The 26,020-nt window shown below is 48.5% G+C and overlaps 1 protein-coding gene across 3 annotated transcripts in view; it reads left to right on the top strand.

Moving 5' to 3' along the window:
- The first annotated feature begins 1,217 nt into the window (after positions 1 to 1,217).
- The window catches only part of bard1 (BRCA1 associated RING domain 1), a 179,997-nt gene continuing 155,194 nt past the window's right edge, over positions 1,218 to 26,020 (top strand). The window contains exons 1-3 of one of the 3 annotated variants that reach the window (XM_048534695.2): positions 1,218 to 1,302; positions 8,551 to 8,607; positions 15,100 to 15,248. In XM_048534695.2, coding sequence (XP_048390652.1) covers positions 1,271 to 1,302; positions 8,551 to 8,607; positions 15,100 to 15,248 — 238 coding nt within the window. In that variant the 5' untranslated portion in view covers positions 1,218 to 1,270. The other 2 variants (XM_048534693.2, XM_048534694.2) reach the window with 2 other exon arrangements.

Below are 26,020 nucleotides of genomic sequence, written 5' to 3'. Positions count from 1 at the left end.
AGCTCTAAACAAGATCCAGTTCCAGATCATTCCCACAGGAGTTCCCAGAACAGTGGCCATACCCCAACTATTTTCAGTAGCATCATCAATGACCATCATGAGGTCAGAAATGGGGATGCTTGCTGAGCATTCCAAGTCCCAAGGCTACATGCCCTCGACAATATTTTCGCCGTGCTTTGAGATGGTGAATACTATTTGTGCTGCACAAGGGCCAGATGATGGCCATCTCCCAAAAAAAGCTAACCATCTCCCATTGACATTCAATGGTGTTACCTTCACTGAATTCCCCCAGCATCAACAGCTTGGGAGGGATTATGTTTGACCAGAAACTGAACTGAACCAGCCATATAAATATGGTGGCTTCTAGAGCAGGTCAGATGCTAGGATAGCTGCAGTAACTAACTCACCTCCTGATTCCCAACAGCAGTTTACCATCGACAAGTCACAGATCAGGAGTGTGATAGAATACTCCCCGTTTGCCTGAATGAATGTAGCTACAGCAATACTCAAAAAGCTCAACACCATCCAGGAAAAAATAGCTCATTTGATTGCCTCCACACCCATTATCTTCACCATTCACTCTCTCCACCATTGAAGCTCAGTGACTGTCAGGTGTACCATCTACAAGAAACACCACAGTCATTCGATAAGGCTCTTTCCACAGCACCTGCCAATACTGTGACCTCTGCCATAGAGAAGGACAAGGGCAGCACATATATGGGGACACCACGACTACCTGCAAGCTCCCCTTCAAACCACACATGATCCTGAACTGGAAAAGCATTCCTGAGTGTGTCACTGTGTCAAATTTCTGGCACTTACCCCAAGATAGTGAGGTGGGAGAACCTGCAAAAGGTGGATTGCACCAGTTGAAGAAGGCAACTCACCACCATCTTCTCAAGGGTAATTAGGGATGAGTGTCAAAAAGTAGCCTTGTTATTGCTCATGACAACCGTATTTCAATGAAGAATGGTAAGAAAAGTGAACACTTCAAAACTATAACAGTTGGCGGGCAACATCATTACTCCTTCCGGCCTAACGGAAGGGCTGTCAGACTGCAACCCTGGACTGTCAATCATACGCAAACCCCACCCCCGGCCTGTCAATCACTGTCAGTCCCCGCCCCTCACCGTGTAGTCAAATACATTCAAACCCGCCCCCAGGCTGTCAATCACAGTCAGGCCCCACGCCCATCGCCAGGCCGTCTCTCACACTCAGGCCACACGACGTACCAAGCTGTCAATCACAAAGAAAACGTGCCCCCCCGAGAATGTCAATCATTTTCAGGGCCCCGCCCCCGGGGTGAGTCCAATCCCTGGCCCCTCCCCCGGGTTTTGAGGTTTTGGCGCGAGTCGAGTGGGTCTGGGAGCCGTTGGTGTCGGTTGGACGGAGCGGGATGTCGGAGGCAGATTGCCCGCAGGAGTGGGCTCAGACGGCGGGAGCCCTGGCCGCACTCGAGGGGCTGCTGCTGTGCTCGGCCTGGTAAACAGCCCGAGCTCACACTCTCTGGGGCGAGGGGTCGGGGAAAGGGAATGAGGCTCAGAGAGGGGCGGAGAATGTGTTCTGTGGGGAAGAGGTGTTTGGGGGTAACGGTTTGAGGGGAGGTGTGGGAGGGTAGTGGTCTGTGGGTAGGGGGTGGGGGTAATGGGCCGGGGGAAGGGTGTGGCGGGGGGGTAATGGGCCGGGGGTAGGTTGTGGCGAAGGGGGCAATGGGCCGGGGGTAGGGTTTGGCGGGGCGGGGCGGGGCGGTAGTGGCCCGTGGGGCCGGGGGTAGGGTGTGGCGGGGTGGGTAGTGGCCGGTGGGGCTGGGAGTAGGGTGTGGTGGGGGGGTAAGGGCCGGGCGGTAGGGTGTGGTGGGGGGGTAAGGGCCGGGCGGTAGGGTGTGGTGGGGCGGGGGGGTTAGTGGCCTGTGGGGTCGGGGGTAGGGTGTGGTGGGGGTGGTAATGGCCTGGCGGTAGGGTGTGGTGGGGCGGGGGGGGGCAGTGGCCTGTGGGGCCGGGGGGTAGGGTGTGGCGGGGCAGGGGTGGGTGGGGCGGGGGGGGCAGGGGTGGGTGGGGCGGGGGGGGCAGGGGCCTGTGGGGCTGGGGGGTAGGGGGGGGCAGGGGTGGGTGGGGCGGGGGGGGCAGTGGCCTGTGGGGCTGGGGGGTAGGGTGTGGCGGGGCAGGGGTGGGTGTGGCGGGGGGGTTGGGTAATGGCCAGTGGGCCGGGGGGTAGGGTTTGGCGGGGGGGGTAGTGGCCCGTGGGGCCGGGGGGTAGGGTTTGGCGGGGGGGGTAGTGGCCCGTGGGGCCGGGGGGTAGGGTTTGGCGGGGGGGGTAGTGGCCCGTGGGGCCGGGGGTAGGGTGTGGCGGGGTGGGTAGTGGCCGGTGGGGCTGGGAGTAGGGTGTGGTGGGGGGGTAAGGGCCGGGCGGTAGGCTGTGGTGGGGCGGGGGGGTTAGTGGCCTGTGGGGTCGGGGGTAGGGTGTGGTGGGGGTGGTAATGGCCTGGCGGTAGGGTGTGGTGGGGCGGGGGGGGGTAGTGGCCTGTGGGGCCGGGGGTAGGGTGTGGTGGGGCGGGGGGGGGGTAGTGGCCGGTGGGGCGGGGGGGGGGTAGTGGCCTGTGGGGCCGGGGGTAGGGTGTGGCGGGGGGTGATGGCCAAAGGGCCGGGGGTAGGGTGTGGCGTGGCGGTGTTGGGTAATGGCCCGGGGGCAGGGGTGGGCAGCGGCCCGGGGGCCGGAGGTGGGGCGGGGGCAGGGTGTGGCGGGACGGGGGTGGCCCATGGGGCCGGAAGTAGGGTGTGCCGGGGCAGGGGGGTAATGGCCCGGCGGTGGGGGCAGTGGCCGGCGGGGCGGGGGTGGGTGTGACGGTGCGGGGGCAGGGTAAGGCGGGGCGGGGGTGGCCCGTGGGGCCGGGAGTAGTGTGTGGCGGGGGGGTATTGGCCTGGCGGTAGGGTGTGGTGGGGCGGGGGGGGGCAGTGGCCTGTGGGGCCGGGGGGTAGGGTGTGGCGAAGCAAGGGGTGGCTGTGGCGGGGGGGGGGGTTGGGTAATGGCCAGTGGGCCGGGGTTAGGGTGTGGCGGGGCGGGGGTGGGTAATGGCCCGTGGGCCAAGGGCAGGGTGTGGCGGGGGGAGGTAATGGGCCGTGGGCCGAGGGCAGGGTGTGGCGGGGGGAGGTAATGGCCTGGAGATAGGGTGTGGCGGGGCGGGTAATGGGCTTGGGGTATGGTGTGGCAGGGGGTGGGGTAATGGGCTTGGGGTATGGTGTGGTAGGGGGTGGGGTAATGGGCTTGGGGTATGGTGTGGCCGGGGGTATGGTGTGGCCGGGGGTATGGTGTGGCCGGGGGTGGGGTGGTGTGGCGGGGGGTGGGGTAGTGGGCCGGGTGGTGTGGCGGGGGGTGGGGTAGCGGGCCGGGGGTATGGTGTGGCGGGGGGTGGGGTGGCGGGCCGGGGGTATGGTGTGGCGGGGGGTGGGGTGGCGGGCCGGGGGTATGGTGTGGCGGCGGGTGGGGTGGCGGGCCTGGGGTATGGTGTGGCGGGGGGTGGGGTGGCGGGCCGGGGGTATGGTGTGGCGGGGGGTGGGGTGGCGGGCCGGGGGTATGGTGTGGCGGGGGGTGGGGTGGCGGGCCGGGGGTATGGTGTGGCCGGGGGTATGGTGTGGCGGGGGGGTGGGGTGGTGTGGCGGGTGGCGGGGGGTGGGGTAGTGGGCCGGGTGGTGTGGCGGGGGGTGGGGTGGCGGGCCGGGGGTATGGTGTGGCGGGGGGTGGGGTGGCGGGCCGGGGGTATGGTGTGGCGGGGGGTGGGGTGGCGGGCCGGGGGTATGGTGTGGCGGGGGGTGGGGTGGCGGGCCGGGGGTATGGTGTGGCGGGGGGTGGGGTGGCGGGCCGGTGGTATGGTGTGGCCGGTGGTATGGTGTGGCCGGGGGTATGGTGTGGCCGGGGGTATGGTGTGGCGGGGGGGTGGGGTGGTGTGGCGGGTGGCGGGGGGTGGGGTGGCGGGCCGGGGGTATGGTGTGGCGGGGGGTGGGGTGGCGGGCCGGGGGTATGGTGTGGCCGGGGGTATGGTGTGGCGGGGGGGTGGGGTGGTGTGGCGGGTGGCGGGGGGTGGGGTAGTGGGCCGGGTGGGGTGGCGGGCCGGGGGTATGGTGTGGCGGGGGGTGGGGTGGCGGGCCGGGGGTATGGTGTGGCGGGGGGTGGGGTGGCGGGCCGGGGGTATGGTGTGGCGGGGGGTGGGGTGGCGGGCCTGGGGTATGGTGTGGCGGGCCGGGGGTATGGTGTGGCGGGGGGTGGGGTGGCGGGCCGGGGGTATGGTGTGGCGGGGGGTGGGGTGGCGGGCCGGGGGTATGGTGTGGCGGGGGGGTGGGGTGGTGTGGCGGGTGGCGGGGGGTGGGGTAGTGGGCCGGGTGGGGTGGCGGGCCGGGGGTATGGTGTGGCGGGGGGTGGGGTGGCGGGCCGGGGGTATGGTGTGGCGTGGGGTGGGGTGGCGGGCCTGGGGTATGGTGTGGCGGGCCGGGGGTATGGTGTGGCGGGGGGTGGGGTGGCGGGCCGGGGGTATGGTGTGGCGGGGGGTGGGGTGGCGGGCCGGGGGTATGGGGTGGCGGGGGGTGGGGTGGCGGGCCGGGGGTATGGTGTGGCCGGGGGTATGGTGTGGCGGGGGGGTGGGGTGGTGTGGCGGGTGGCGGGGGGTGGGGTAGTGGGCCGGGTGGTGTGGCGGGGGGTGGGGTGGCGGGCCGGGGGTATGGTGTGGCGGGGGGTGGTGTGGCGGGGGGTGGGGTAGTGGGCCGGGTGGTGTGGCGGGGGGTGGGGTGGCGGGCCGGGGGTATGGTGTGGCGGGGGGTGGGGTGGCGGGCCGGGGGTATGGTGTGGCGGGGGGTGGGGTGGCGGGCCTGGGGTATGGTGTGGCGGGCCGGGGGTATGGTGTGGCGGGGGGTGGGGTGGCGGGCCGGGGGTATGGTGTGGCGGGGGGTGGGGTGGCGGGCCGGGGGTATGGTGTGGCCGGGGGTATGGTGTGGCGGGGGGGTGGGGTGGTGTGGCGGGTGGCGGGGGGTGGGGTAGTGGGCCGGGTGGGGTGGCGGGCCGGGGGTATGGTGTGGCGGGGGGTGGGGTGGCGGGCCGGGGGTATGGTGTGGCGGGGGGTGGGGTGGCGGGCCTGGGGTATGGTGTGGCGGGCCGGGGGTATGGTGTGGCGGGGGGTGGGGTGGCGGGCCGGGGGTATGGTGTGGCGGGGGGTGGGGTGGCGGGCCGGGGGTATGGTGTGGCGGGGGGTGGGGTGGCGGGCCGGGGGTATGGTGTGGCGGGGGGTGGGGTGGCGGGCCGGGGGTATGGTGTGGCGGGGGGTGGGGTGGCGGGCCGGGGGTATGGTGTGGCGGGGGGTGGGGTGGCGGGCCGGGTGGTGTGGCGGGGGGTGGGGTGGCGGGCCGGGGGTATGGTGTGGCGGGGGGTGGGGTGGCGGGCCGGGGGTAGGGTGTGGCGGGGGGTTGGGTGGCGGGCCGGGGGTAGGGTGTGGCGGGGGGTTGGGTGGCGGGCCGGGGGTAGGGTGTGGCGGGGGGTTGGGTAATGGGCCGGGGGTAGGGTGTGGCGGGGGGTTGGGTAATGGGCCGGGGGTAGGGTGTGGCGGGGGGTTGGGTAATGGGCCGGGGGTTGGGTAATGGGCCGGGGGTAGGGTGTCGCGGGGGGTTGGGTAATGGGCCGGGGGTAGGGTGTGGCGGGGGGTTGGGTAATGGGCCGGGGGTAGGGTGTGGCGGGGGGTTGGGTAATGGGCCGGGGGTAGGGTGTGGCGGGGGGTTGGGTAATGGGCCGGGGGTTGGGTAATGGGCCGGGGGTAGGGTGTGGCGGGGGGTTGGGTAATGGGCCGGGGGTAGGGTGTGGCGGGGGGTGGGCAATGGGCCGGGGGTAGGGTGTGGCGGGGGGTGGGTAATGGGCCGTGGGTAGGGTGTGGCGGGGTGTGGGTAATGGGCCGGGGGTAGGGTGTGGCGGGGGGTGGGTAATGGGCCGGGGTTAGGGTGTGGCGGAGGCGGGGTAATGGGCCGGGGGTAGGGTGTGGCGGGGGGGGGGGTAATGGGCCGGGGGTAGGGTGTGGCGGGGGGGGGTGGGTAATGGGCCGGGGGTAGGTTGTGGCTGGGGGTAATGGCCCGTGCGCTGGGCTAGGGTGTGGCGGGGGGTGGTAATGGGCCGGGGGTAGGGTGTGGCGGGGGGTGGGCAATGGGCCGGGGGTAGGGTGTGGCGGGGGGTGGGCTATGGGCCGGGGGTAGGGTGTGGCGGGGTGTGGGTAATGGGCCGGGGGTAGGGTGTGGCGGGGGGTGGGTAATGGTCCGTGGGCCAGGGGTTGGGGTGCTGGGGCAGGGTCAAAGGTGAATTGAGCCGACACTGCCCAGGCAGTTATCAGGGTGAGGGTGCATGATGTTGGGTGCGAAATATGTAGGGGAAGTGTCTGAGGTGGGGTGAGGTTGGCAAGGAACACAAACAAAAGTTGTTGGAAAAGCTCAGTGGGTCTGGCAGCATCTGTGAAGAAGAAAAAAAAAAATCAGAGTTAACGTTTCAGGTCCGATGACCCTTCCTCAGAACTGAGGTTCTGAAACGTCTTATCCTTCTTCTCCTTCACACGTGTCGCCAGACCCGCTGAACTTTTGCAGCGACTTCTGATTGTGTTCCTGATGTGCAGCATCCACAGTTCTTTTGGTATTTATGAGATTGATGAGGGCCGGAGCTATGGGGAGGGGATGAAAGGTGATGAGTTTTGGTTGGGCTGAGGGTATGACTTCATGGTGGGCTTTCAGCGGTGTGATGGTTTGGGGATTTTTATGGATGCTGTGAGCGATTAGAAAGGGTAATGGCCCGATGCAGTGTGGATTTGGATGGAGTAGGGATGTGAGGCCGGAGGATGTGGCTTTGGGATGCATTGGTCTGATCTTAACAGATTGGACCACTCTTTGTCAGTACAGGCTTGGCCCGTGCTGCAGCCGCCTTAGAGCACCCAGTCAGCAGCGGGCTGATTCGTTGGTGGACAAGTGGATGCTGCTCAGTGACATTGGAGTCTAGCCATTTTGTTTGCAAAGTTCCCTGATCCAGTCCAAATTGTCATTGCTTCGGTGTTCCTGACTCAAGATCTTGAAACTCACTCTCTAGTTGCGTGGGGGTACTTACAGTGAACAGTGGTTCCAGAAAGCAGCTCCCCACCACCTTCTCAAGACCGCTAAAGATGAGCAACAAACACTGGCCTGGACTGCGAAGCCCACATCCCGCAAATGAAAAAGCAAAACTAGGGATAATGTGTTGATGTGAATTGAGGATTACATACAGGGCTGAAAAAAAAGAATTGGACCATTTTCAGGATGGCATGTGGTAACTGGTGGAATATCATAAAAGCTCAATGCAATATATCTAAGTTTACTGCCAATACAAAGTTGACAAAATAAACTTTGAAGAGTATGAGGGAAGGTGGAAAGGGATATATTGAAGTTAAATGAGTGGGCAAGAAGGTAGCAGATGCAGTGAAAAGCTATCCAATTTGGTAGACTGAATGGAAAAGCAGAATAATTTTTAAAAGATAGGCTAGTGAGTACAGATTCAGAAGAATTGGGCATTCGGGTTTAAGTCTGAGTTAAAATGCAACAAGAGATTAGGAAGTGTGTTGCAATGTGGTGGTAAGGAAGATTTGCTGCAACCCTTGGAAGTTTTGGTAATGCTGCGGACCTTGTGTATGGTGCATAATTTTGGTTTCCATACCAAAGGGGTAATAGGTATTTTTACTAACCAACTCGTTCAGACATCTGGTCTCCTGGGGGGTCACTGTACCACAAGAGCCATCCCAGAGAGGAACATACTTGCTGAAATGAGCTGGAGTGAAGGTTCATTCCATTGATACCTCGGGTGAGAGAGCTGAACATGAGCAAAATGAGTTTGTATTCTGTTGAGATTAGAAGAATGAGAGGTGATGTAATTTGAAACATTAATCATTCTTTGAGGGAATGACTGGGCACATCTGAGAGACTGTCCCCTGACTACTTAGTCCTGATTTCAGGTCAGAGAGGTAAGGAGTTAAACATTTTGAACAGAGTTGATGAGAAAGTTCTTTACTCAGAGGACTGTGAAATTTTAAATTAACCTATTCAAGAGGGCTGTTGATGGTTAGTGATCGAGTACATTCATGGTGGACTTGGGATTTTTGGGTACTAGGAAAACCAAGAGATAAGGGAACAGGATGTTAATATGAAATGATGTAAGGGTTAAACCATGGTTAAGGAAGGCTGAGGAGACTTGAAAGTCTGTATAGTCTATTCCTGTACCTGTTCCTTTTGTTGTGTTATCACACATTGAACAACCCAGGTAATCTGGTCATTACTTGCTATGTTTGGTATCTTGCTGAGCTTACTGCAGGTTCCCTGTTCAGTTGAGTTTCTTTTTCCTGAGTGGATAACTAAACAGAAAAGCATAATTCATTTTAAATTTTTTTTATATAAGCTTCCTGTGGTGTCTTCTGCTTTCAATAGCTGTTTGAGCTCCTGGACATGGAGAGCAACAGATATATTTAGTATTACACAGTACATGTCTTGATCATTCAGGAATGTTTTTCTGTTTCAGTTGCAAACTGCTGCAGGAGCCTGTCTGCCTTGGAGGATGTGAGCATGTATTTTGCCGGTAAGAGTACAGTGTAGGATGGATTGTCAAAATCTGACTACTGGCAATTAAAATTACTGCCAAGAATGCTGTTGTCTTATTCATGTTATTGTAATACCATGTATGGGAGCTGCCATTCATGATAAATTTTCAGTGAACTAAGGGATCCCACAACTAACTAATCAGGGCAATGCTCTGCAACCACCAAATATTGGTGGATGATTTATTAATTGTTAAGAAAGTTCAGTGACTGCCCCCCATGTTGAGTGATGGCAGAGCCAAGCATGTGAGTGCAGAAGACAAAGGTGAAGCATTTGGAACTGTCCTTTGCCAGAAGTGCTGAGACAATGATCCTTCTCTGCCCTGCAGCAGGACTTAAAATAATAAGGAATGACCGGTGAATGTGCCCCCAAAATTCAATCATTGGTCCTTCAGTCAGAGAAAAGTTCCATTCTCGCTCAAATCAATTTCACATGTTTGATTCTCTAATCACTGGCCGGTTGTTGTATTTACTGCTGATAGTTTTACTCAGTGAGCCTAATCGACAACTAAGACAGGATAGAAGTGGCCTATGATTGGATGAACAGTGAGCAAGTTGGTGGAGAATCTTTTGGGCTGGGCAGCTGGGGTGATGATTTTTACCAGGGCTTGGAGCTGTTTTTGCAAAAGAGGCTGCAAAAGGCACAGATTGCATTTGCTGTTATGGGCTTCAGGGGGGTGGGTAGGGAGTTTCCTTTGTGAAAGGGGTCCAAAGGTAGGAAGATGGAATCTTCAAAGGTGAGAGCAGTTTGAATTTATACACAACAGTTTGAATTCAATCTGTTAACAAAGGAATACACTGATACCTCGGTGACAGAAAAGCCAGAAATCACTGACCACGTTAAATTTAAATCCGAGATTGCTATGGGATGTCACTAAGAGACAGGTTAAAATCTTCTGGGTTTGCACATGTGCATTTGAAACATGTTGGCTTTGACTTCACCACTCTGTGGAATGTGTGAAAGCCTTTGTGACTTAAAATGCATCAGTTATTTTGTTAGTGAGACTGAGGTTGACATAAAAATGGGTGCAGGAGTAGGCCATTTAGCCCTTTGAGTTTGAACAACCATTCAGTATGATCGTGCAGTGTCAGTAACCCATTCCCATTTTCCCTCCATATCCTTTGATTCCTTTAGCTGTGAGAGCCATGTCTAACTTCCTTTTAGATATATCTAATGTGCTGGCCCTGACAGCTTCCTGTGAGAGAGAATTCCACAGGTTCACAACTCTGAGTGAAAAAATTCTTTTTCATCTCAGTCCTGCGTGGGTTACCCCCATTCTTAGACTGTGGCCCCCTAGTTCTGGACTCCCCCAACATCATGAATATACTTCCTGGATTTAGCTTGCCCAATCTCATCAGGATTTTAACCCCTGGGCTCCCCAAAACATTCTTGTAAATTCCAGTGAGTCCAAGCCCAGTTGATCCAGTCATTCTTCACATCTCAGTCCTGCCATCCCGAGAATCAGTCTGGTAAACCTTTCCTGGATTCCCTCGATAGCAAAAATGTCCTTTCTCAGTCTAGGTGACCAAAACTACGCACAATAGTCAAGGTGTGACCTCACTAAGGTCCTGTATAACTGCAGTAAGGCATCCTTACTTTGATACTCAAATCCTCTCTCTATGAAGGTCAGCATGCCATTAGCTTTCCTCATCACCTGCTGGACCTTCATGCCACCCATCAGTGACTGTTCCAGCATGACACTCAAGTCTCATTGCTCCTCACCTTTTCCTAAACTGCTCCCATTCAGATAATAATCTGCCTTCCTGTTTTTGTGACCAAAGTGGATCACCTCACGTTTATCCACATTAAATTGTATTTGCCCACTCAGCCATTCTGTCCAATCATCCTGCAGTCTCTTAGCATCCTCCTCACAGCACACACTGCCACCCAGTTTAATGTCATCTGCAAATTTGGAGAAATCGCATTCAATTCCTTTGTCCAAATCATTAATGTGTATTGTGAAGACAAAGTTAATCCATGTGTGGCACTAAAGAGCACTGTTAAAAATTGAAATTGGTGGCGATAAGGTGGAAAATTCTCTGCCAGTCTTCACCTAATTCCGTTCATTTCCTGTGATATCAGGAATCACTGAAGGCACTGAACACTGAAAAGGTTATTGGCCCTGATAGCATTCTGCCAGAGTATTGGACATTTGTGCACCAGAACTAGCTGCATCCTTAGCCAGGCTTTTCCAGCACAGCTGTAATACTGGCATCTAACTGAGTGGAAAATTGTCCAGGTATGTTCTGTCCACAAAAGCAGAATAAATCCAGTTGGGACAATTAACACCCCATGATCATCAATGAAAGTTTGGAAGATTTATCTTCTGCTTTATTCTTTCATGGAATTTGGGTATTGTTGATGAGGCTAACATTTGTTGGCTAACCCTGATTGCCTTTGAACTCAGTAGTTTGCAAGGGCTGTTTCAGAGGGTTGTTAAAAGTTATATTTGCAGTGGGTCTGATTGGGTAAGGATGGCAGATTTCTTTCCCTTAAGGGCATTAATGAACCAGTTGAGGTTTTATGACAAATTATAATGTCATGGTCAGAACAGAAACAGAAAATTACGGGAGAAGCTCAATGGGTCCAGCAGCATCTGTGCAGAGAAAGCAAAGTTAATGTTTTGAGCCCAATGACCCTTCTTCAGAACTGATTGTAGGAAGGATAATGTTAGTATAAATGCTGAAGTTGGGGAGGGTGAAAGAATAAATGATAGGTGGAGATGGAGCCCGGAATGAGTGAGAGGGAGAGCAATTAGAGCGACACAGTGATTAGCACTGCCGCTTCTCAGCGGCAGGAACCTGGGTTCAATTCCAGCCTTCAGTTGACTGTCTGTGTGGAGTATGCCCATTCATCCCGTGTCTGCGTGGGTTTCCTCTGAATGCTCTGGTTTCCTTCCAAAATCCAAAGACGTGCAAGTTAGGTGGATTGGCCGTGGTAAATGAGGGATTGTGGGGATGGGGTGGGCAGTGTGGAGTTGGATGGGATGCTCGTAGAGAGATTAATTTGGCTTCATGGCCTCTGTGCACTGTAGGGATTTTGATTTTATGAATTATGCAGCCAAAAGAAAGGATAAAGACCAGCCTTGGAGAAACCTCAGCTCCTAATGGGGACAATTATTAGCTGAAAGTGGGTTGGCCCAGGTGATGATAGGACCTGGTGTCTGAGAATTGAAAACACATGCAACAGAAAGTTCAGAGTCTGTTCAGCAGACAGAACATAAGCGTTGTGCAAACGGTTGCCCCATCTGTAATTAGTATCCTCAATCTAGAAGAGACCACATTGTGAGTAGCGAATACAATAGACTAGATTAAGTGAGGTGCGGATAAATTGCAACTTCGCTTGGAATTTGTCTGAAGCCTTGGATAGCAAGTAGAGAGGAAACATACCGACAGTTGTTAAACCTTCTGTGATTGTATGGGAAAGTGATATAGGGGTGTGGTTAGATTGTATCTTATTGGACATGGTCCATTGCCTGGCATTTGTGGATTGAGTGTTCACACTACATAAGTCCCAGTTCTTGACACTTTCTAATGAGAGAGAATCTAGCCACCTCCCCTTTGCAATCAATGTCAATAATGTGAAACCTCCACTATCGACATTTTATTAATTGCCATTGACCAGAAAATGAACTGAATCAGCCACATGAATATGATGGCTGCATTATCAGATCAGAAGCTTGAAACTTTGAGGTGTCCGACTCACCTTCTGACTCCCCATAGCTGTCCTCCATCTATAAGGTGCAAGTCGGGTGAATGATGAAATACACTCAAAATACTGAAGGCAAAGCAACCTGCTGGATTAGCATCCCATACACCACCAACATTCATTCCTGCACTACAGATGCACAATATCCGCAGTGTGCCATCTGCAAGATACGTTGCAGCAAGGCAGTAAGGTTCCTTAGGCAGCACCACTCAAACCCATAAACTTTACCACGCAGAGGGACAAAAGCGAAAGATGCATGAGAACAACACCCCTTGAAAATTCTTATTGAAGTCACACACCATCCTGACCAGAATTGTATCACCGTCCTTCCCTGTTGCAAGGTCAAGATTCTAGATCTCCCTTCCTATCAATGTGGTGGGTGTCCCTACATCACATGAACTACAACTGTTCCAGAAAGTGGCTGACCAATGCTTGGTAGGGCCAATTAGGATGAGTAAGAAATACTGGCCTAGCTGATAATACCATCAAATGAATGAACAAATAAATAAATTTTTAAAACAAAATCATCTGCCATGTATCTGTCTGTCTAGTCTAGCTTGTAGCCAGTATGCTACTTTGGGACTACAAGGAATAAAATAATCGTGTATTAACAAAGTACAGGTTTATACCAAATCAGTAGCCTTCAACCTTTTATTGGAAAATTCAAGCTATTTTGATTCAGTTGTGACCTTTTGTCCGCATTTGTGCATGTTTAAGTGGCAAAGTAATGTTCGTGGGAACACCTTTCACTGAGCAAGTGAGAGCTATGAATCTTGAGCAGTAACCTGTACAGCCAAAGGGAAGAGGAGGTTACTAACAGGTCATTTTTGATTTCTGAAGGCCTACATCACTTCACCATTGAAAAATTATGGAGGAAACTTATCACCACCTCCAACCACTACAGAAATTTATGGACTAACTGTTCAGCAAATCTCTGTTAAAAATCTTGAAGTAAACTTGAGTAGTGCTAAAAAATGTGCTGGATCAGTTAGCTTCTTCAAAGGGCATATGATGTTTCGACTTGAAACCCGTGTCCAGAGTAGATGAAGAAAAAGGGATCAACAGCCGACAGTCATCTTGTGCTCCTTCGTCCCAAGACCTCTATAGTCAATTAAGCACTTAATTTCTGCAATCACTGCACAATATATGTATTGAAATTTATCAGTGACTTTTGAGGAACTGTCTGAGATGTAGCCATTTATTGATTTTTGTTTCAGCAGTGGAGAAGAGCCAGAATGGGCCTAAGCCCAGGAATAGTGGAATTGCCGAACAGCTCTATCTTGAGACATCTTGTGAAGGGATGTGTCATTGATTGGCTGAAGTCTTCTCTGATAGTCACAGTGTTTATAGCTGAATCTTAATGTAACCATGATTCAAAAGACCCAATTGGAACCAACCAGTTGGTTCTTGATTTTATTTGTTTGTTCTTGGGATATCAGAAACACTGACAAAATGGTGCTTATTATTGCATTAAGGGTCAGTCATGAAATGTGAGACTGGAATCAAGTTGTACGCTCTTGATGTTTTTATCTCGTGTACCAGAGAGAAGAAAATAAAGTATGTTTCACTCCTACTTGCTCATCTGTCTTGTATAAATGAAAACAGTTGATTCTAAGCCTGAGTAAAAGACACTCTTATAGTCTGTTGGGAATGTTATGCTCTTTGCATTTCTCTATTTCCTGTGATGTTAAGGGGACAAAGATGACTTTTTATTTGCAGGACCCTGTGCTGAAGTTGCCACTGAACTGTCAATCCAAGATACTTTAAGCATATAAACTCAAAAATTCAACTCAAGATTCTAATGTGACAACCTGAATGTTGAAAACATACCGTCCTTCACTCGGTTCACTGCTTTTGAAGTGAAATGCTGGTTAAATGTGGCACAGTGATTTGCAATGTGACATAAACTACTTCAAGGTGTTTTTCTCAATCAAAGAATGGGGTGTAGTAATGAGTTTGTTTTGGTGCAATGTCCAACACTCTCTGCCTCAATCAAGAAATGAGCTGATTGTGAGTTTCACTGCGCTTGCACAAATCATAGTACAAAGAAAATTTGTCAATGTCTGCCAGCTCCCAGTTTTTTTAATGATTGTATGTGAAACCTTTTGAAGTGTTTCTGAGATGTGATAAGATGCTTCATAAATGCAAGTCTGTCTTAACATTATTGTAATTGAACATAATTCTTGATAGAAGTGAGGCAGATTCCTGCCTCCATAGGCAAATACCCAACTTGAGATGATTTATTAAGCCCTCAATCAGTTCTTCAGCAACAGTGGGAGGGCAGTTTGGAATCCTCATTAATATAAATGAGAGTTTATTTTCTTCTCTCTCTCATCTATCTCTTTTATTTACCGTCCTCTTTTTCTATCTTCTTAAAGTACTATGCCTGTCTATTTCATTCCAGTGTGAACTATACTTAATGTAAGGATAATTCTTCTGTTCTCCCATGTTTGACCTGCTGAGTGTTTCCAATTTTTTTTTTAGTTTTTAGAAGATTTTTAGCATCTTTATTTCACTACTTAACCACCTGATTTTCCATTGGCTGGGTGGTTGTTGGGGAGAGCAGCAAAGAGGTCAGATTGCTGCCACATGGAGGAGGGGGAAGATTTTGGATGACACCTCAGCCAGTATGATACTGGGGCATCATCACAAATCTTTGCCATTTTTTGTGTGTCATGATGAATTGAGAGAGAGGATTAATGAACCTAGTGATCTGTTTGAAAATTGAGTATGAATCGTTGTGAACGTCTGCTCTTATTTACAGAGTTTGTATTGCTGATTCCCTTGGGAAGAGTTGTCCAGTGTGTCACACACCAACCTGGGTGAAAGACCTGCAGCCAAACAGACAGCTGCACAATATTGTCAACCTGTGCAACCAGCTTCGAGTTCACCTGAATGTCAGAGGCTCTCAAGGTAAGGCTGGAACTTGACTGTGGTGTTTGCAGGTGTCGCTCTGATACTGATTTATGTTCAGCTCCAACAGAAATAACTGCTACTTTTTAAAGATTATTTATGCTTGTGTTGACTGAATTTCTCAGAATGATTTTGTTTCATCATAAGAGAATAGATATATGAAATCCCACCCGGCCAGCATCATCAGTAAACCGATGGAAGGTGCCATCAACAGTGCTATGAAGCAGTACCTGCTCAGCAATAACCTGCTCATTTTACATTCTGCTAGGGAGAGTCACCTCCTGACCTTATTTATTTTTGTTCAAACATGGACAAAAGAGCTGAATTTCAGAGGTGAGGTGAGAGTGACTGCCCTTGACATCAAGGCCACATTTGACCAAATGTATCATTAAGGATCCCTAGCAAAATTGGAGTCATTCAGAATCAGGGAAAACTCTCTGGAGTGGAGTTATATCTGCCACAAAGGGACATATTTGGCTGATTGAAAATCAGTCATCTCATATCCATGACATCTCTGCAGGTGTTCTTCAAGGTTGTGTGTTAGGCCCACCACCTTCAGCTGCTTCATCGATGACCGTTCCTTTGTCGCAAGGTCAGACGTGGGGATGTTTGCCAATGATTGCACAGTGTTCAGTCCCATTCTTGACTGTTCCGATATTAAAGCAGCTCGTACCCAAATGCAGCCAGACCTGGACAATAACCAGGCTTGAACTGATGACTGGCAAGTGACACTTGTACTGCGCAAATTGTAGCTCCAACAACACCTGATGCTTGACACCGTCCAGCTCAAAGCAGCCCACAGGATTGACAGCACATCTGCAAACATTCACTCCCTTCCTCGACTGACACACAGTAACAGTAGTGTGTACCTTCTACAAAATGGCAGGAATTTGCCAAAGATCCTTAGACAGCACCTTCTAAACCCATGACAATGGCCATCTAGAAGGGCAAGGACAGCAGGTACTGGGGAACCCACCCTGCAAGTTCCCTTCTAAGCCTCACACCATCTTAACTTGAAAATATATTGACGTTCCTTCAGTATCATTGGTTCAAAATCCTGGGAATGCATCCCTCAGGTCCTTCCTGTGGATAGGAATGTTTCAAGAAGTCAGATCACCATAACCACCTTGAGGCCACCTAGGGATGGATAATGTGCTGGGCTTACCCTTGGGCACTGCCTTAAAATTAGAGGGGGTAAATTTAAAATGGAAATGAGACGACATTTCTTCAGCCAGAGAGGGGTGGGCTTGTGGAATTCATTGGCACGGAGTGCAGGGGAGGCCGGGACGTTCGATGCCTTCAAGGCAGAGATCGACAAATTCTTGATCTCACAAGGAATCAAGGGTTGTGGGGAGAATGCAGGGAAGTGGAGTTGAAATGTCCATCAGCCATGATTTCAATGGCGGAGTGGACTTGATGGGCCAAATGGCCTTGCTTCCACTCCTATGTCTTATGGAAAACAGGGAATTTTCAGGCTTCTTATACATTGCTTCCATATTATTTAAAGACATACTGAATGTATTTGTGATACTGATAGTGTAAACTGCTCAGTTGTTCAATTTGATTCGTCTCTTAATATCCATCTGCCTAAGTAGTGATTGGCACGAGACTCTCTCAGAATAATTTGAACCATTTTGTTCTACATGTGTGTTGCAGCCTTGAAATGTTGCCTGTTCTTGACACGGGAGTTGGTGGGGGCCAAATTTCTTAATTGTGGGTAGCAGATGAATTGTTGTATTGCAGTTGACTTATGAATTTGTTGCATTAGAACACCCCAGACTTTGTTAAAATGGAGATTGTGTTTACTCTGTGGCATTTTTAAAAAATATTTTGCTGGTCTTGGGTCTCATGTTGGAGAGTGATGGATGGCTGACTCTTGAAAGCTAATTGCAATGAGCGGAGGTGTTGTGTGAATTGATTTGAACCACAGCAGCAGTTGTTTTCATTTCACTGAATTTCGCATATAACGAAATGCCCTGAGTCTGTATCGCAGTTATGAGATATACCTGTATCTCGGCAAACGTTTCCAGGGTCAGTAACTAAATATAATGACGTGTCGTCGGTGAAGATACATGATTGTATTGTTAGGAGTGTTTGTAAAGCCAAAGGCTTTGTAAAAGTCTTTATAAAAAAAAAGCCAGGAATTATGGAGGTGGGCCCAAAGTGGATATCATATTAAGCATGCTACTTCATTTAAAATCAAGCTTCTAGCTTGTCTCCTTCCTTCTGACTAAATTGAATGGCAGACAGGAATAGAACACTTGCTGTAGGAGGCCAGAGTTGGGTTCTGTGGGCATAGTCTCTGACAATCTGAGAGAATGGAGGTGATCGAGATGGGTGCAGATAAGGCAGAACCTACAGAGGATTCAGTGGTCATCAGGTCAGGGTAGGCTGGCGCAGTGGAGGTCCATGGATTCCCTGCGGAGCTGAGGAGAATTCCTGCTTCTGGTCCACAAGGAATTTAGACTAGTTTACATTTTTGAAATTTACTGAAGCTCAGCTGCCATTTTGGATCTTCCTCTACCGTTACATCTGTGCGCTGATAGGACATTACCCAACTGAAACACTGCAAAGATTATATCAGAGAGCAACCTCAGGCCAATTTTAAGACCCCATCATTGTCTCGCTTTCTGCTGGCAAGAGTTATTAAGATTCTGTTCCCTGTTGCTGTGTCAAATATCCTATGGCAGAGTTATCAAGAATTCGTATCACAGTGACTTCTGCACTTCCTGCAGATGGTTTCTCTTTCTTGCTGCGTCTTGTCTTCTGATGGAGACTAAAAAAAATCGGCTGTAACAGTTGTGATTGGTGGATTATATCATTGTGCGTTTTCCCCACAACAATGTGCCATCATTGCTGTAGAAAGCTGAAGCTCAAATCTGTTTATTGGAAGGAAGATTATTTAAGTTTATCATTGCAGAATTATTTAAAGTTGATTTGTAGCAGAGCCTCTAAATAGTGGTTGTTCTTCATTTGATTTTATTAGCTTTCAACTTGGAGAAATTGTTGGACACTGAACATTGATTTGTTTTTAACGTTTCAAGCATGTCAACCAGAAACTACAGACCTCTTCTAATAATGTAGATACACCTCAGGGAATATACTTCCCAAATAATTTTACTTCTCTGTGTGAAAATAGCATCTGATTTCTGTTACCTTTTCTGAAATCAGCAACTTTGTGGAATGTAAGAAGTTAACTATTAATTGTGTAGAATATTGTTACAATCTCTTTAGAGAACTGTAGCTTTTTAAAAGAGATGAATTTCCCAATAATCCATGTAAAGAACCAAAATGGGGATTTCACATACAAGCTAATATTAACATTGATGAAACATTATTTAACAGCCAACTAATACACTAAATTAAAACACTCAGAAATGTGCCCAAAATATTCCATTACTGTGTGTCACATATCTGGCAGATATATAGCCTTAATAGTCACTATTTTCTATCCAGCAGAGATTCACTTCTCCACCCACCCCATGCCAGGTTGAAACTTCTAATATCCCTTCAGTAGTCTTTCCACTTCACATGAATTTTCACGAATATGATTATCATCAGTTATACATACTTCATTAAATCCCCAATCCTTAAATCCTTGAGCTCTGTCTGTTCTGTTTCCTTCCTGTTAAATAGAGGCCGAATTCTTGTAGGCATCCTGCTTTGTCATAAATAAAAGACCAGTTACCCTGCTTCCAGCCTTTTGGTGTCTCAAACGGCAGCTGTGTCAAAAAGAAGAAAGGTGCTAAACTGTCACCCCCATCTCAGTGGGTGTCTCTTTGAGATTTCTGCCTCTTTGACAATCAAATCACATAGGCATTTTTCTGAATTGCGCTGTTTTATACAGACATGTCAAAATTTCAGCATTCATGACAACTTAGGAACAAGAATAGACCATTCAGCCCCTTGAGTGGTTATATCATTGTCAATTCGTACCTAAACGTCAGTTGCCTGTTTTGCTCAGATGACCGTAACTATTCATATCTAATAAAAACAATCAATTTCAGCTTTGAAAATTTCAATTAACCTGACAAACACAAACTTTTGGGAAATGAGTTTCTGACCTCAACCGTCCTTTTATGATGAAACATTTATTGATTTCACTTCTAACTGGACGCTCACTAGTTTTAAGATTGTGCTCTCCTTGTGGACTGGGTACAGAATATCTCCTTCTGTTAAATCCATTTTTTAAAATCATTGTACATGTATCCAATTAGAACACCTGTCAGCTTTGTAAACTGTAACAGAAAAGAAATGCATCAATGCACCCCATCCTTGTAACTTAACACTGCAGCTATGATACCATACTCGTGATGCACTGCTGTGCTCCTTCCTCGGCCATTATATCTTTGCGGAGATTCAGTGCCCAAAGCTGAATGCAGTCTTTCACTTGCAGTTGCGCAAGAATCTGTACAGCTGAAGCATCACTTGCTCATTCAAAAATCCAATATTCTGTTAGTCTTGTTGATTACCTTTTGTGGACCACTTTCTAATGTTCTTGTGTACATAGACTGTTAAATTCCTTTGACTCAAACAGCTCACAGTTTCTCACCATTTTAAAAAGAAATTTGATTTCTTCATTTTGGATTCAAAGGAAATTACCTCCACTCTTGCCCTATAATGAACAGCATCTATGTCAGTTTTTTGCACTCACTCAATCTTTGTTATTTACTGTGCCTCCCACTTCAGTATCATCTGCAAATTTGGATACATGACTTTCTATTCAACCATCCAAGGAACTGCATTGTATTGTGTACATTTCAGTCAAATTTTTAGGTTTGCTTGTAGAATGCTTTTGATTAAACTGCATGTTTGTTTTTTGATTCCTTCCTAGCTTCCTGCACTTGATTGTTAGGCACTTGTATCTTGGAGCACTCCCACTTCCCCAATGGGTTCAACGGCCTTGATGTTTAGGCTTTGAGCAATATCTAGGTCTACAATCTGTCTACAATTTTTGTTAATCTCCTGGAGCTACACTTTAATTTGCAAAAATTCTGTCATGGCTGTCTCTTTGTCCTTCAGTTTACACATCTGTAGACTTTTTATCAAATTTCCTTTATGCAAAGGAAGGACGTGAATAACTAATATACATTTATTTATAAAAGAAATCTTGGCAATTTCCTAAGATGAAAACATTGCAATCCAATTCTAGAATAATTTTACATGTATACATTTTAAAAAAAAGCTTCTAAACTTTGCAGGATTCTTTGAATGCTTTTCTGGAGAATTCAAACTCTGGCTGCCTCTCAATTTCATGCAGCACAGCTCCCTAGAAGCTAAAGCTGTCGCTGATGTTCCCTGTATTTTTGAAAAGCTATTTACATTTAAAAATAATTGGCTGGCATACATATAACAGTACACTTCATAGTTTCCACTCGTTTGAAAGTTGCTGTCACCCCTCTGTGAGACATTAATAAGCAAACTAAAATTGCATTGAACCAAATTTGGTGGATTTTAACTGTCAGCGAATTGATTCCTCTGTAAGGAGAGGTGCTCAAATGCCACCATTCCACTGTGATGTGGAACAAGCAAGACTGGTACAGTAAGATTACCAGCAGGAGAAGATTGCAGAGTCCTTTCCCAACTACTAACTTCCAAAATAAGTTGGCAAGGTGGTATCAGGAGGGACTCGGAGAATGGATCTGGGGCTTGGTTGAGTGAGCCGTGCAGAGGAATGGATGGAGAATGCAAGGGCGTTCTTGCCTTGTCAGGAGAATTTTTGGATTTGGTTGAAAAGCTTATTCTGTCTTCAGATCAACTGTAGTCCTGTGCCTGTGTGGATTGAAGGCTGTCACTCCCTGTCTGGTTGCCAGTTATTTGGCAATTTACTGGGTAAAAGGATACAATTTTGAGGTTTTCTTGCCAACTTTAGACAGGTATCTCAGCTATGTGGAAAATCTGCAGGTTGTCATCAAAAATGATCAATGCTTAAAATGACAAGTAAGCCTACTGGTTTTAAACTGCTATAGCTGCCTGGTTATGACCAGATGGGTAGGGTTAAAAGAAACTCCTTTATACTCTGCATATAGGAAAACATAAATTGTTTCACCTTTTTATTTTGGATGGGCAGAAGTTTCTTTCTTGAGAAGGCAGAAGCGTATTACCTTTGTTCCCATTTCAAACATTGTTCTTTACCTATTGCCTTCATCCCTCTTTCTGGCATTTGTCTTCAGACCAAACCAAACTATTCAGGACACATGCGTCGCATTTTACCACGACATTCCAAGTCTGAGTTCACTTCTTGTGTAGCTCATTTGCTGATGAAACTCACATTCATGACTTTATTACGTTCAGACCTAAGTGGTTCAATGCTCTGCTGGCTGGCCTTTCATATTCTGCTGCGTGTAAATTTGAGCTAATCCAAAACGGTACACGTTCTTGCTCACAATAGGTCTGTTCACCCCTTCATTGGTTCCCGGTCATATATCATCTTGATTTTAAAACTTGTTTCTCTCATGGCATTTCTCGTTCCAACGTCTAACTACTTCCAGCCCCACAATTGTCAAAGATGTTGGAATTCATCCAGTTCTGGCCTCTTGACCATCCCTAATTATAATTGCTTCATTGTTGGTGGGCATACCTTCATTTTTAAAATTCTCAGACTCTCTACTGTTAGAAACAAATCAGGAGAGCTGACTGGATTCCTCTCTACACTGCACTCCTCAGTTGGTTACAACAGAGTTCAAATTTAAAAGGATGTGCTATCACTTGGTGTAAGAAAACTAGCCAGCCTAGTTCCTTAAGTTAACAAGCAAAGAGTTAGTTTTATTCTGAAGACTCATTCATGCAATGTTCAAGAACTTATAGAGAAAAAGTTTCAAATGTGCATGTGTAACCAACCACCCACTAATGTAAAATACACAGTCAAGGGCTCCTGGGCACGAAAAAGAAAGAGTTAAACTTTGCAGAGTATCAGATTTTAAAACATGGCCAAGTAACAAGTAAAGTCAGGAAAGAAAATCAATTGCTACTTGCTTAGAGAGTTCTTTACTAGCTTACTTTACGTTGGCTGCTGGAGCTTTTTTTATTTAAGCAGTCACTCTTGTCTTGGCTAGGGTGATTTTCTAGGGGACCATAGAGTTGGTCCCTTAAAACCTTTTTGGTTGCAGTTGTGAAAATGTCTGGTACATTGTCAAATCAGCATCTCTGCTTTGATGAGAGTTAATTTGAACAACGAGCAGGATGGATAAAACTGTTTCACTTTTGTCCTGTGCGGTCTTTCTGTCTGACTGTTAAAAAATCCAGCAGCCTTTTCACACCCTGAGAGCTGGGTCATATGACCTTTCTGACAGCTTTGTAGAAACTACGTTCCAAAAATCATTTCATGTTCTTCAAAAATGCAACAGTTGAGTAACTGTCAACTGGTGTCCTTTGTTCTGAAAAGTGGTCAGTGGTTCTGTGGGTCCTTGTGTGGCTGATGAGCCTGATCCCAGAACCACATCTGTTTCCTGAAAGTGGAATTGGGCCTTGGTCTTGCGATCATTGGCATTCTTTTCTTGTTTCATTTCCATACTTAGTGTTGCTGTTGGGTGTTCTCCAAGAATTGTGTTCCTTCATTCAGGAACTTTCTTCAAGTCAGATCCTTCTGAATGAGGGTTTCCCACACATTGATATCTACGTTGCATTTCTTCAGAGAAGTGACCTGGGTAAAGGTGACTTTCTTTAGAACTTGGAATCAGAGCTCAGGCATCCTAAGCATGTGACTAGCCCAGTGGAGATGGTTTTACATGATTATGGCCTTGACACTGGTGCTGTTAGCTGCTTCAAGGATGCTGATGTTAGTACACCTGTCTTCCCAGCTGACACACAGAATCCAACCCAAACAACTGAGATGGTACTTCGCCATGGCTTTAAGGTGTAGTCTATACATAGTCTAAATTTTGGAGCCATATAGAAGGGTTAGAAGGATGACTGCCTTATACACCAAGATCTTGTTATCAGTGTGGATGTCACGGTCATTGAAGACTGTCATCCTTAGGTAACCAAAGGCAGCACTGGCAGATTGAATGCACCTATTGACTCTCCACATTGATGTCAGCATGAGATGAGAAATTGGGGAAAGGATCCACATTTTGAAGGGCTTCTTCATTTGTAATGGAAGGGTGGTCCAGAATTTGATCTGGGATAGGCTGGTAAAAGATTTGAGTCCTTTAGTTTGAGACTGAGACCAATTTTATGGTATAGTTCCATGAAAACATTCAGTCAGTCGGGAAGATCCTCTTCGAGGAGAACAGGGAGCGTAAACTGCATACTGAAGTCCCGCAAGTGAGGTTGGTGTCGTGTTTTGTTGTTTTGTAAATTTCACTTGAATGATGTTGAAACATTTTCCGTCCATCCTGCAGACAATGCCCACACCGATGAGAACCTTCTTGACAAGAAGAATAAAGGTGATGATGAAGGTGGAGGAAAGGGTGTTGGCAATGACACATCCCTGCTTGACCTCTGCCTTGACCTCAAAAGGTTGGACCATTGCTGACGACTTTTCGTGGAGGAAATGTTGGTTGTTGATAAATTTCACTTGACTGCTGGCCTTTGACAGGATCTTTCATAGTGTTACCAAACTGATTAAGTCAAAAGCCTTGGTCAGATCGATGAAGGCCATGTATAGTGGTTGGTATTGTTCCTGCCGTTTCTCTTAGAGTTGCCAAGCCCTGAAGATCGCATCCATAGTTCCAGCTTTCTTGGCAGCCAGTATGGCTTTCCAGAATGATTTTTTTCAGAGACAGAGAGAAGGCACCTAATGAAATTTTGGGTATTGTTTTTGGTGATGGAGAACAGGGAGTTCCTCATTAGTTCCCACACTTCGTCTCATTTCTTGAAGTTGGTATTGTTGGCAATATCCCTGAGATCAGCAGGGATTTGTACTTTGTTCCAAATTTTCAGGAGCGGTTGATTGCAATCATGGGTAATCAGTGCTCCTCCAAGTTTGAAAATCTTCACTGGAGTCCTGTCTAAACCTGCGACTTTTCCATTCTTAGATAACAAGATGTAGAGCTGGATGAAGACAACAGGCCAAGCAACATCAGAGGAGCAGGAAGGCTGATGTTTCGGGCCTAGTCCCTTCCTCAGAAGCAACTTTTCCATCCTTCATGTGTCTTACACTGGCTTCACCATCTGCCACATCAGGTGGGAGCCCAAGGCCATCTTTCATGGGGATTTCCACAAATGTGATTTGTCAACAATTGAATCACAGTTTAGGAGTTCTTTAAAGTGTCCTGTCCATCAGAAGCTAATGTATTCTGCATCCTCGTTCTGCATTGGTTTGAGACCAAGTGTGTTGAGTTCGTATGTTGCCTTGTGGCAGTTAAGAAAACTTGGGTGTTACGTTTGTCAGCAAGGAGTTGTAGCTTCTCGGCTTTCTAAACCCGCCTTTGCTGTTTAATGAGTTTTCGTCTTTGCTGCTGATGTTGTTTCACCAGGCACGGAGACTGTTCCTCCTCTTGTCGACTGGGTCTTGGATAATGTAGACATTCGTGGCAGACTAGTTTGTTTCCTGGTCTTGGAGCCTATGGCTTCTTCACAGCATGAGGGGATGGCTGTCTTCAGCTCTTTCCTCCACTCTATTCAAATTAATTCTTTGGAGATTTTGGTGAAGACATTGTTGGAGGTTTGATGGTCCACTCAACTTTAAGGTTTTTCTGAGCTGTATCTTCATCTTTAGCTGCTTCTGATAGCATCTGAAAGAGATTGAGGAGTTGATGAGCTGGCAGTCTGTCCAACAGTCATTTGCACTTATCATTCATTTTGTAATTGGGACATCTGTCCGGTCTTGAGATTGAACAATGATGTACTTGCTCATATGCTGGTGCTTTGATCATGTGTGCCTCCAATAAGTCTTGAACTTGTCTTTTTGGAAGAACAGGCTGTTGGTGATGATGGCTAACTGGTATTCTGAAAAATGAAAAAGTACAGCACAGGAACAGGCCCTTCGGCCCTCCAAGCCCATGCCCACCATCATGCCCTAATTAATCTAAAAACAAGCCTGTCGTTTTTCAATCCATAGCCTTCTATTCCCTCCCTGTTCATGTACCCATCTAGGTACCTCTTAAATGTCTCCAATGTGTCTGCTTCCACCACCACCTCTTCCAGTAGTGCATTCCAGGCTGCTACCAGTCTCTGCGTGAAAAACTTTGATCTCACAAATTTTCTTCCTCTGACCTTGAAGCTGGGCACTTTGTTATTGAAACTTCAACCCTGGGAAAATGCCTCTGACCATTCACCCTATCTATGCCTCTCATAATTTTGTAAATGTCTATCAGATCTCCTCTCAACTACCATCTTTCCAGTGAAAACAATCCTAGGCTTTTTAACCTTTCCTCATAGTCAATGCCCTGGACATCAGACCTGGTGAGCCTTCCCTGTACTGTCTTAAGCTTCTGTACTCTTCTGGTATTGTGATGACTAAAACTGGACACTGTTCCAAATGTGGCCTAACAAAGTTTTTATATAGCTGCAATATGTTTTGCCAACTATTGTACTCCACACCATGGGCAATGAAGGCAAGCATGCCATTCTGCATGCCTTCTTAATCACCTTGGCAACCTGTGTTGCCTCTTTCAGGGAACTATGGACCTGCGTGCCCAGATCCGTCTGAATGTTAGTGTGCTGCCATTTATAAAATAATTCACAGCTAAATTTGATCCTCTAAAATACATCACTTCGCATTTCTCTGGATTAAACTCCATCTGCCATTTCTGTGACCAAGTTGCCAATCTGTCAATATCCTGTTGCATGCTTTCTCAATTGTTGGCATTAACAGCAACTCCACCAAT

The sequence above is a fragment of the Stegostoma tigrinum genome, chromosome 7, assembly GCF_030684315.1.
Source record: "Stegostoma tigrinum isolate sSteTig4 chromosome 7, sSteTig4.hap1, whole genome shotgun sequence".
NCBI lineage: Eukaryota > Metazoa > Chordata > Chondrichthyes > Orectolobiformes > Stegostomatidae > Stegostoma > Stegostoma tigrinum.
This window is presented reverse-complemented; position numbering and strand designations above follow the sequence as displayed.